At 48.1% G+C, this 11,643-nt stretch overlaps 3 protein-coding genes across 3 annotated transcripts; 1 reads left to right on the plus strand and 2 right to left on the minus strand.

Moving 5' to 3' along the window:
* Nucleotides 1-1,955: 1,955 nt before the first annotated feature.
* Nucleotides 1,956-2,951, plus strand: fleA (fucose-specific lectin FleA; the record flags this gene model as incomplete). Its single annotated transcript, XM_040788819.1, has 4 exons — nucleotides 1,956-2,087; nucleotides 2,143-2,353; nucleotides 2,404-2,500; nucleotides 2,552-2,951. 4 exons carry the CDS (start codon nucleotides 1,956-1,958, stop codon nucleotides 2,949-2,951), a joined length of 840 nt encoding a protein of 279 aa, XP_040645772.1.
* A 774-nt stretch (nucleotides 2,952-3,725) lies between these two features.
* gprC lies at nucleotides 3,726-5,015 on the minus strand (the record flags this gene model as incomplete). The annotated part of the gene is made up of 1 exon (XM_040788820.1): nucleotides 3,726-5,015. The coding sequence occupies one exon, from the start codon at nucleotides 5,013-5,015 to the stop codon at nucleotides 3,726-3,728; it is 1,290 nt and encodes a 429-aa protein (XP_040645773.1).
* A 3,959-nt stretch (nucleotides 5,016-8,974) lies between these two features.
* PGRI_011080 (uncharacterized protein) lies at nucleotides 8,975-11,410 on the minus strand (the record flags this gene model as incomplete). The annotated part of the gene is made up of 1 exon (XM_040788821.1): nucleotides 8,975-11,410. The coding sequence occupies one exon, from the start codon at nucleotides 11,408-11,410 to the stop codon at nucleotides 8,975-8,977; it is 2,436 nt and encodes an 811-aa protein (XP_040645774.1).
* Between the last annotated feature and the right edge of the window lie 233 nt (nucleotides 11,411-11,643).

Here is an 11,643-nt window from a genome sequence, read left to right on the forward strand (position 1 = left end):
GTGTCAAAATGGTGAACGCCGTTGAGCCACTAATAAGTGCCGGTGTTGTAAGTGTGAACTGAGAAGGCCTTATCGAGCCTCACGACAGCGGTAGGGGCCGTGTTTATATACCACGTGAGAGAAACCTATCCCTTTCACACTCTCGTATATAGATCATGGAGGCTGGGTGTGGGTTATATTCGATCCTCTCGTGCGCTTGCTCCTGGCGTGGTGGAGACGATCGATGTTTGCTGTCAGGTGCAGCCCCATTTCCCGCATGTAACTCAATCAGGTCAGTACTGTCTGGGCAGTACTGTCTGGGATTTCATCATAATACTCCTTTGCGGCGGAATCGAAGAGGTGAAAGTGATGAGACCAAGAAGTTAGAGATATGTGACAACGAGGTAAGAGACATGTCAATTCGAGACCCTTCTATGAGGACCTAGAAATAATAATTAAATAATTAAGTAATAGCAAAATCATCCCAAGGTTCGCAACAGTGTAATCGCTTTCATATTTTTTGACACATCATCTCTGGACCCGACATATCTAGCCTGGGAATCATGGACGGGAAATATCGCAATGTCCTAGGCGTTACCACGCCAGACGCTCTCCTTTCCTCTCTTCTCCATCAGTTCGCGCCGCATTGCCTACAGAAATGATTTTTGTTGAGAAAACGGTTCATTGCCAGTATCTCCGCAAGATACCTTCCTACCATGAGACTTCTACCGTCACCACTCCAACCGATTCCCTTCGAGCCACAGCGGAAGTCGCGTCGGGTTTGCAATATTTATTACTTCATTATTAGAGATTCACGAGCAGCCATCGATGAGACCCTATTTAAATCGTTATTTACCCATCAGCCTACACAGGAGCGAGCCGAATCGTGACCCAGAATGAAACACCGCCAGACTAGCAACCACAGACAAACAAGTGCAACCTCGTCCTCGTATACTTATTGAATGTGCCCTCCCTGAAGATTACTGGTACATAACCTTCGATATTCACTCGCCATTCGCAAGTAAGGGCATGCGTCATGAATAGCGATACCACCATATGTTTGAACCCCTTTGTCGGCTTGATAAGCAACTATCTTGACCGAGTGTGGAAATCAGATTTTAGTGCTGCGACCCTTTACGTTGTTTACCCAGTGAGGCTTCATTGAAGAAGGCAGGCAAGATTCGGTCAGTCTCCTTTCAAATGCTCCTGAGTGATAGGTGATGCCCGGTAGTTCGAAATAGGCATGCGGATGAACCGAGGCTTCCGCTCAATCAAATCATCTCAAAAGCCAATTCAATGCCCTCTCCACTAATGATTGAATATTTCACAGACTAGTTGCCAAATCCGCATTTCCCAGCTTCACCGTGAACTGGATTCCGGATGGAGCAATGCTTACTTGAGGATTGCATATCGAGCGCCTTACAATCGACCGCTCATCAAATGGCGGCCGGTGCATACTATGCAACGTTTCCCAGGGCCCCAAGGAAAAAAACCATCTGTCACCCACCGGATTTTCGGTAAATCAATTCCCTTTAAAACGTTTGTTTGTGTCATTGGGTTTTCCCTTCTACATTGGCGATCCGGGAGCTTCCTTGGGGTCTTGGGCCTTGTTTGCCTGATGTGCCACAATATTTTGGCTACTCATGTGTAAAGCATCACATATCCCGACAATCAAAACTCTTCCAATGTTCCAGAATTTATGCCTAGCCCAAGATGGTTACACGATGCTCACAATTTGCATATAAGCCCTTTAAAAACCTGCGATTTCAGCCCAAAGAATCACCGTTATCGACCTAATAAATAAAGTTTAAACGCATCAAGAATATTCTTTCATCATGCCTAACAACGGTGCCCACGATATCGTCTTTCGTATGGAAAATTGCCCATGACTGCTGTCCTAAACCATCAAGGCTGATGTAGCTATTCTAGGGACTTCCATCTCGGCCTGCAATTCAAGCAATCACCTACGGGTCTACATGCAAGATGTCTTAGGAAAGATCCGCGAGTCGAAGTACGAGGACAAATGGAGCAACGGAACGGAGAAAAATGTTATTGCTTCGGCCAAGCTCTACTCTCCTCTAGCTTGTACCTCGAATGAGCTAGAGAATGTGAGTTTTCTAATGAAAATATGATCAAACAGGATGATTAACAGGAACTGGATAGATCCGAGTCTATTATCTCTCCACCGAGAACACCATGAAAGATATGTGCTATGACAAATCCAAAGGTTGGTATGAGGGCAACCTCGGCAAGAAGCGCTTCATGGCAGCACCGTATTCAAAGCTAGGCGCATGTCACCTCAAGGGACCCGATATGATGATCAGGGTCTATTGTCAGATGCCAGACAATACGATCCAGGAGTATGGAGTGAAGGGTAAGTCACCAAACCATGATGGATATATCACTGCTGATGGAAAAATATAGATACCGGAGTCTGGGAGAAAATGTCGAACCTGGGTTCAGCAATGCCCGGCACGGACATTGCATGCACCGTGTTCAAGACCACCGAATCGAAGATCCGGTAGTTACTCATGCGTTCACTTTATTTCGCAATATGCTAAGCTATTGATAGTGTATACTTCCAACATATGGAGCATGGCATCATAGAGAAGTGCTACGACAGCAAACGCGGCTGGTATGACGGAGCCGCCAAATTCCCCAAGGTCCAACCCCGGACGTCCCTAGCTTGTACTAGTTACATGACTAGCTCGGACACGGTCGGAATCAAGGTATACTACAGTACTGCGGATATGGTGTGTGAGATGGTTTACGATGGCAAGGCTTGGACTGAAGGACATTTCCACGCGGATTGTATCCCCGGAACGCAGATTGCGTGCGTTAGCTGGATGAATGGCTCGCGTCCGGATGCACGAGTGTATTTCCAGGCGGGTCATGAAATCTCTGCGATTACGGAGTATATCTGGACTCAGGGACGTTGGTCGTCTGGGAAGCTTGCGCTTCCTCCTGCTTGATTACAACTATAGCTGGCATTTTTGTTCCTTCGAAGTATACGGATTAAATTGAAGGTTATCTGAGCTTATCTCCCAATTGGATTTATTTTGAAATTATATTGTGCCGGGAAAGAAATGGAAGGCTTCCCGTTGTGACATTATCACCAATGTGAAGATGTACGAGATTATGGCGTACCATCCGAAACTCGGGTTTACGGAAACGAAGCGAAGAGTGGAGGATGGGTTTTGACGTGTATATTTCTATAAATAGTTTGGTGAACGACATCCCTTCGACCGACGAGCTCACTAGGATCTGACAGGGGCGGCCCCCGGCCCCCACCGTTTGTCTTTAGGGCTGTAAATCGCCGCTAAATGATCGCTGGTGCCCACTCGTAGTGTCCAAAATAGAAAAGCTCAAACTATAGCAAGTGACGTCGAAATTCTTTCAATCAAAACCAAGCTCTAGATCTTCATATTTGAGAACATTAAGTAGTGTATGCCAATCAAAATGATTCACATAGGACGAGGCCGTCCTCTTTCAAAATATATACATGAAAGGTTCCGTCATAGAAGAAGATTAAGGATGAGAGTAGAGAAAGATAGAGAAGAAGATGATGAAGAAGGGCATAGAAAGGAGAAGGAGACAGGAAGTGTTGTGACAAAATCGTGAGGGAAGGAATACGAATTATAGTGACAGAAAATTGTATCGAGGGCATCATATCACGGGAAAGATGGTAAACATTCCGATGACTGGGGAATAAAAAAAGAAAAAGTGTGAAAGTTCATGAGAAAAATTCATCGTCGCCATCCTTTCCGAGGCGGTCTATCAGGGCTGAAGTCCTCTTTGCTAGAGTGCGCGCTGGACACCTCGTCAGGATAAGCAGGCTCGTGGGTGATCTCGATGGTAGTTTCTTGATACACCTTTCCGATGGGTGTCATTTCATGGTCACGGCCGTGGCTGAGTGCGCTTGGCGAAACAATGTTATCTGTTGAACCGTCGCGGTCGAGGTCATCAGTCAAAGTGCCACCATGTTTGCGCTTTGGATCGGCGGTAATGGTAGTTAAATTGGTCTCGCCTCGCTTGCCCTTGCTGCTGCTGAACTTGTTGTAGGAGCGGTCTCCGCTGGGTTCGGAGTCGATGATCAGGTTGCGGCGAGTGAGCGTGTACAGAACAACATCGACCAGTCCGGAGCTAGTGATGAAGGCGCCGGCACAGCAGAAGAAGATAATGCTGGGCTGATTGCCGTGGGCTGTGGCCATTCGGCCCGCTGCGAGGGGTAGCGACAAGACGACGTAGACGATTGGGTAGATGGTCATGTAGCCTACAACGCGACGCAGGCGCTGCAGACTCGCCAGTTGGTTATTTCCGAGGATGGAAGAAGCCGCAATCTGTCGACGCAGCTGGAAGTACATGACGGCGTAGAGAAGGACTGTGCCGAATTCGGAGAGGAAGATCCAAATATAGTGAGTCCATAGACGGGTGGTCTCGTAATCCTCGCTGATCCAGCACCAGGCTCCGGAAGGCACGAAGATGCCGGCGCCGTGCATTCCTATTGGGATGATTACAATCAACACCACGAAGACCCAGACGCCCACGACGAAACAGACAAAGAACTTGTAGGACATTTTACGTCCCCAGACGACTAAAAGGAACGTGTGGATAGCGATAGCAAACACGAAAAGACCACTGCTGGGGTCTCCAATTTGCAGCCACAGCCCTTGGAGGAAGCATGCGACATTACCGGACTCGATTTTGTCGGTCAAAATCCACTGTAGACAAAGAATGAATGCAAGTGACTGTATAAAATCCGCCAAAACAAGGTTGTAAATAAGAATGATGTACTGGTTGTAACCGATGTATCGTGTATAGCTGCCACGCCAGAAAACAAGGCGATATGTGATGAATCCAAGGAGGGCTGATGTTGCAATGAGAGACATCAGGGCCATGATGGAGATTGCTATTAGACCTCGCCGATGCGATTGTGGAAGAGGATCAATATCAAGTTCCACGGAGTCGGTCAATCGACCCGCCAAAGGGTGTTCGTTGTTTCTGGGCATTAAGCCCATGAGAATGAATGAAGCCATGGTAAATCGTCGGGTTGATTGCACTTTCAAGTGGTCGCTCTCATTGTCTGATTGAAAGGTGGGATTTAAGGCTGTAAGATGGCGTTTTAGGGGCCACTGCCTAGAATCGATCGAGGCTGGGCAATGGAAATTGATATATAAAGTAGAGGCACCGAAAATTTGAGAAGGAGAATGCAGTAAGCAGTGAACCTACCCCACAAGATGCCGGTAATGAAAGACAAATGATAGCTCGAGGGGGAAAAACAATGTGCAAAGGATTGCAACGAGGGGGAAAAGAAGTAATAACCAGACTACCGGGACTGATTAAACTCAAAATTAGATAGAACAGGACAGGAGAATGAGAATCAAACTCATTCAGGCTTTTTCTGCATCAATAGCTATGCAACAAGGTTGGGTGAAAAGTGGAATTATGGGAATTATGGGGACACATGAGGGAGGGAGTAGGATCTCCATAAGACTTGACTCTCTGGAGTCGTGAATCCCTGTATAAAACGTATATTGTACTCCACTTTAGCCCTCTGTAGCCCATCATTAGCCATATCCCTAAGTGGGTAAGAGGGCACAAGTTCGCCACGAGTACCGAATAAAATGGCTACAAAGTTTAGCCTAGTTAGTCTACTCCATAACAGCCCACTCGACGGACAAGCCAAACCGTCTAGACTGTAAAAGTACACACTAAACAAGGGCCTGTGCCGGTTGGAAACGGTGTTGCATGGAAAAGGAAACATCCCCAATTTTCAGAGCCACTCAGAAGGCGCAAAATTCATGTAGATGCCACGTCCGTGTTCTCCGCATCAAGGTCAAAGCGCACGTTGGCTGAGAGTGGCTCGCCCATGTTCGCTGCAGGGGCAAGGCTTCTGGAACACTAGGTGGAAATATCGGGACAAAGCGTATTCTTTCAATCTTAGAATCCCTTCATATTTTGCTATGTAACCGGAACTATTTTTTTTTTTCGACAATGGGCATTGACACTCAAGATCACCAAGTTCAAAGAAAATACGAAGGACAATGGGAGCGGGAGACAAGGGGGAGAGAATTTCACGTGAGATTCCCCCGCACGTGGTCTAGATTCGGATACGAGAGCAATGTACTATATAACTTCACCTTAAAAGGACTATTTAGCGGACATTAGACATTTTGAACCTCTTAAATCATAAGATGGGGATCTTAAACTTCGAGCCGCCTCCAGCTTTCCAAGCTTTTTTTAATTTGATCAATGTCTCAGAGCCGTATATAGAACGAGACAAAATAATATATGGTCGTATAACCCCCTATTAATTCAATTTACTCGGGATAGGCTGAAAATCTGGATAAACTACTCCGTACAACACACATAAAAGACATATTTTTGTACGGGAGTGCAGTGGAGACTTTCCATAGTGGATGGGATCAACCAAGCAGAAGGATGATTATAGTCATTATAGCCTGGTTTAGAGCCGGGATCGCTGGGAAGGAATCTCAGTCCCGAAGGGATTTCCATAATCCACAAATGCGGCAATTTTCAGATGTCTTAGATATATGTCAGGGGGGTAAATCGGGAACATTCCGAATTTATATTGCAAATTCTGACAGCTGAAGCTCTCAGGTACTCCTTAGCTCTGGAAACAATTTTTACCTACATCTACTAGATATCATTGACGCTTTCCAGCATCTTTTCTCCGAATATAAAGTTCTCGGTGTAAACGCCATGTCTCTCATACACTTTCTTTTCTCGCCCCGCTTGTTGCCGATCCAAATTCCCGGCAACACATTATTTGGCCAAGTAGGCCAAGGCCTGCATTTTGAATGATTTACATGAACTACAATGAGATAAAAGCTTATACAACCAAAACCTTGTTCAAGCGTTCTCTTTTCTCCTGTAGGATTTTCAAGGTTGGGGTAAAACATCAAAATGTCATTCTTTTTTTTTTTTTTTTTCATTTAACCTTTTCATGACACACGAAACCAGTGAGCCTCTAATACGTATGTCAGTTCCACTTTTTGATTGCCTAATGCGGGAGCGGCAACTACCCCCCTTGCCCAATTTTATGAGCCATCAGCTTGAGGCTCCTTTTGCCTGAAGATATTCCTGTCTAGATCACCATCTACAATACCTACACGTGCCAAAGAAACCTCCAATAGTCCCACTCCACTATTTTGAAAAGTATATACTCGCCACTAGCGCTTCCGAGCCGTGTGCACACATGCACCCATGGTTGAGGATATTTAGAAGTTCAACTGACGCGCTAACCTTCCTATTTCTGTGAAAATATGGACAAACAAACGAAAAAAATAAAGTTATCATCCCAACCTATCGATCTTTAGCGTAGTTCGTTATGCCCAGCATCATCCCGATCATACCCTGAGACTTTAACAATCAATAGCGTCAGATCATATCGGGGGATCTCCAAATTCTGCACTCCGTGGAGGCTGATGATCGACATTAAAGTACTCTGTACGGAATATATCCGGAACTATTGGTAGGGCTCCGATAAGACTTGTACAATATCTCGCCCCTGGCTCATTTGACATGTGATTCCCATATAATCAGATTCTCTATGTCTTACATATAACTAATTATTATTTCTGTTCTCAATAGTGTATGTCCATCAAGCCAAAGTACCATCAACAGATCGACTTGCATAAAAAGCTAAAACTGCATGGAGGCTCACGAAAAAGGAAAATCCCCTGTGTACCCCGGGAAGCACTGCATCCCAGTCTTTTTCGCCCTGATTCGTAGACGTGACCCTTCGCAATTCATGGTCTCCACCAACGTCAAACTCACTTTCCTACCGGTGCGGAGTTTCAGTCGTGGATGTTGTATGGTCCGCAGTGGGTAGCGGTGGAGCTCATTTCGGGACATTACCCCGTCGGCAGGGGATGGACCGGCAAGATATAAAACAAGATGCCGAGGTCACGGATGGGCCGAAGAATGAGTATTTCTAATCCAGTCCACAGCTAAACCACAAAAGGTTTCTGGTGAGAGATTATTTACACAATGTAGGATTGCGGTATGCATACAATGTGAGCAGGGTCTACCAGTTGCCTTTTCTACTTTTTGAGAGAGGTAAATTCTTTACATGCTGAACAGCGAACAGCTTCGCTGACGGAAGTAGTATGAGGCATTTTGGACGACTCCATCCAGCGTGCCAATCATGTGGATGGGTCTTCTGTTCAGCATGATCTGTCTTGCGTGCCTGACTTCAGATACCCTCGATACTGAAGTGGAACATCTGTCGGCTCAAATCGACCTTTATCGAGAGAAGATTGTCTAGTGCCTAGACTTTCAGACCGACTCTTGCCTGTAAGAGATTGTAACAGATTATGACGGTGTTTTCAAGGGCATCTAGGGTAGGCTCATGGCTCATAGTGCAACTAAGTGTCGCCGAGTACTAGTGGTTGGCCTATTCCCGGGAGTTCCATCCATTTCTGGACGTTCGGCATTTGCAGTGTTGCTTCAGCCTAGTATGAACTCACGAGGTAGGTGGTAAAAATCTCTCTAGACTCACAATGTATCCATGTTTACCTAGGGGAATAATCAAGAACTCCATGTGGGGGAAAGTTTTGTCAGGTGAATAAAGATCATTGCAATACTAGATCCAGTTATCTTTTATTGCACTGTGCTAACAATTCAACCGCTGAGAGATGCTAAATCAGACTTGTATCATAGCCCAAACGCACAGGCGGGCGTCGGGTCGGGGGAGGGAAGCTCATAGCATTCATCAATCGTGAAAAACAAAACACAAAAAAATGTGGAGAGCCAATGGGCGAAGAATGAAGAAGCGAAAAAAGCAAGCAAGATATAACAAAAAAAAAGAAGCCAGGACAAGAAAGTAGGGAGGGGTATCATGAGTTCGTCAAGCCCATTGCAATAGCAATAGTTATATCCATATCCCATGCTATCCAGCAAACAGTCATCGAACGATTCCAACGTTTCACGTAGGCCGAAAGAAATTATACCCATTCCACCCGGCGTCGATCTATCTACGTCTCGAATTGCGCGTATCCCGACGACCAAGACCATCCTCTTCTTCGTCCTCCTCCTCAACAGGAGCAGGCGTGCGTCGCTCCGTGCGGCGCTTAGGTCGACGACGTCGGTTCGAGCTGATATTACTCGCCGAGTCATCCGGCGCCAGAGAGCGGTCGTCGTCGAGGAAGTCGTCTTCGCCACCACTTTCCCACGTGCCAACGCCTGAGAAGGGCGTGCCCATGCGCGCTTCGACGAACGAGCCCCGGCGACTTTGGCTTGCTACGGAAAGGCCCGCGCCGCGTTCGCGCAGTGCGCGACGCACGGCTTCAGCTTTGCAGTGGAGGGCTTCGAAGGCGTCTTCGAGGGCTTCCATTCCGAGGAAAATATCGCGCTCGACTTCTGCCAACGCCGCGATTTCGGTTTCCTCGTCTAGAGCGATCGGCCCGCCGAATGAGGCGGGAGATGTGGGTCCGTTCACTTGGCTCGAGGGTCGGAAGCTGCCGTCCATGTAGTTGGGTGTCGGTCCTCGGGAGATACCGCCGCCTAAGGGGGTGCTGGAGCGACTGGTGTAGCGAGACCCAGTGTTCACGGGGCCTGTGTCTTCTGCGCCGCTGCGAAGGAATCCGTCGAAGCGGCCCGAGATGAGAATCTCCCACTCGTCATCGCTAATGGCGGAAAGGGTGGCGAGGACATGGTGGAGAGTAGGGTTATTCAACATGTACATAGCAGTTTCTGGGTCGCGAGGGAGGGAGGACAGTCGGTAAAGTCGCTGGATGGCCGATGCCGACGAGATAAGCGCCGAAGGTTTTGGTCGGGGTTTTTCGTCGTCGGATCGTGGGACAGGAGTAGAAGAGTTGATGCCGAGCAAAGCGCAAAACAATGAGCGCTGGTGGGGTTCGAGATGGGTTAGCATGGCGAAGGTCAACGTCTCATCGTCGACCTCATTAGGAGCACTGGTGCCTGGATCATTCTGCTCGTAGAGCCATTTGTCGACAGCGATCTTCGTCTTTCGAGATTGCCGTATGAAGTGGTCACGGTACTCTTCAGGAACGTCAACATCAAGCTTCTGCATCGGAACATGCTCATCGCCTGGTGCGCCTGTATCTACGGCGGTCGGTGCCATCGTGAATGGGGGCCACATGGGAAGTTCCCTGCGACCAGATACAAGCTCCAGAACCTCACCCCAGCTCACCCCATCGGGTCGATTGTCGGCGTCTGCTTGATCGCATATCTGGCAATTACATGGTTCGGACGAGATATCGCGCGCGAAAACAGCTTCGAGACGGTCTAATAGACGCCGGGCGACGGACCGGTAGCCTGTTGCGACAGCAAGAGATCCATTTTTACTCATGACCTTTTGGTAGTCATCGAGTAAGCGATTATACGGATCGAAAATCTTGCTAGCGATAGCTCGGGACTGCGGTTGTCCTTGTGAGAATGGATCCTTCTGCCCGAGGCTTGCCAGCAGTGCTCTGGAGACCTTGTTTTCCAGCCCACCATTTTTCAGCAAGTAGTCAACTCGAGGGATAGTAACAGGCATTTCGGGCGGGGGTGGGGGCGGCGGGGGCGCGCCAAATGAGTGCGGGTTCATTGGCTTCACAAAATCAATCGATTCGTCGCTGGTAGTGCGGTGATGGGACATGGCTGATCGGTTTTGGGTGCGAGAGGGAGGCTTTGTAGGTGGTGTCATGGGTTTTCGTGGCACCGACTGCTGCTGGTTGGGGGCAATAGACGTCGCGTCGGACCCGTTGGCTGACTCTGTGCCGATATCACGAAGCGTAACGTTCGACTGTGAGGCAGACATCGTCGAGCGACTAGACCGTTTGGGCAGCTTCCTGTCATCGGAAACCTTCGTCTTGGATTTGTGGCTTGATGACCGAGGCAATGATTCAGTCTCATCCTTGGGTATTCTAGTTTTCGTAGGCGTCTCTGTGTCCGTTCGCGAGGTCTTGCTAGACTTGGATTTGGTGCTATCATCCCGTTTCGACCGGAGACTCGACGATGACCGGTTGACTTGGGCTCTGATTTTGATATTTGTTTTCTTGGGCTTGTCTGTCTCTTTCTCATCCTCGTTCACGATACTGCCCTTCCTCGACTCTTGGTCGAGCCCCGTTAGGGGCGGACTAGGAGGCGCATGGTGATTCTCGCGGTGGTTCTTCCCGTCGTCATTTGTCAAATCGGTCGGGTCCGGTGTGGGGATATTCGGTTTTCGGACGCCTTCCTTGCTGTGAGCTTTGGAGAAAGTAGGATATGGCAGACTAGTTCTCGACTCAAGGAACGAGGCTGCCTCTGATCTATCAAGTCCAGGCATGGAGGACCTTCGGGAAGTTGATGAACGAGCCGTGGTAGGATCTGCTGAATCCTTGGTTGAGGTCTTTCTTTTGTTTGTTTTGTTTGTCTTCTTGGACGACTTCCTATCGTCGCGGTTTAGTCTAACAGGAAACATGGCGAAAAGCTGGAGACCCGGGGGGGGGGGGGGGGGTCAAGTCGGGGGTCAAGTCGTCTGTTACCTGGACTCGCGAGGGGAAGGTGATCCTATTTTGGTCTCCAATTATCCTGGCGCTTAAACAAGGTCGTGACTGGTCGCTTAAAGTCGCAGCGGGAACCAATCCGGCATTCCGCGTCTGGGGAAAGAAGGGATGAAAGTAAGAAAAAAAGAAAAGAATAACCTCATTCAGG

Source organism: Penicillium griseofulvum (genome assembly GCF_001561935.1).
Source record: "Penicillium griseofulvum strain PG3 chromosome Unknown contig_80, whole genome shotgun sequence".
Taxonomy (NCBI): Eukaryota; Fungi; Ascomycota; class Eurotiomycetes; order Eurotiales; family Aspergillaceae; genus Penicillium; species Penicillium griseofulvum.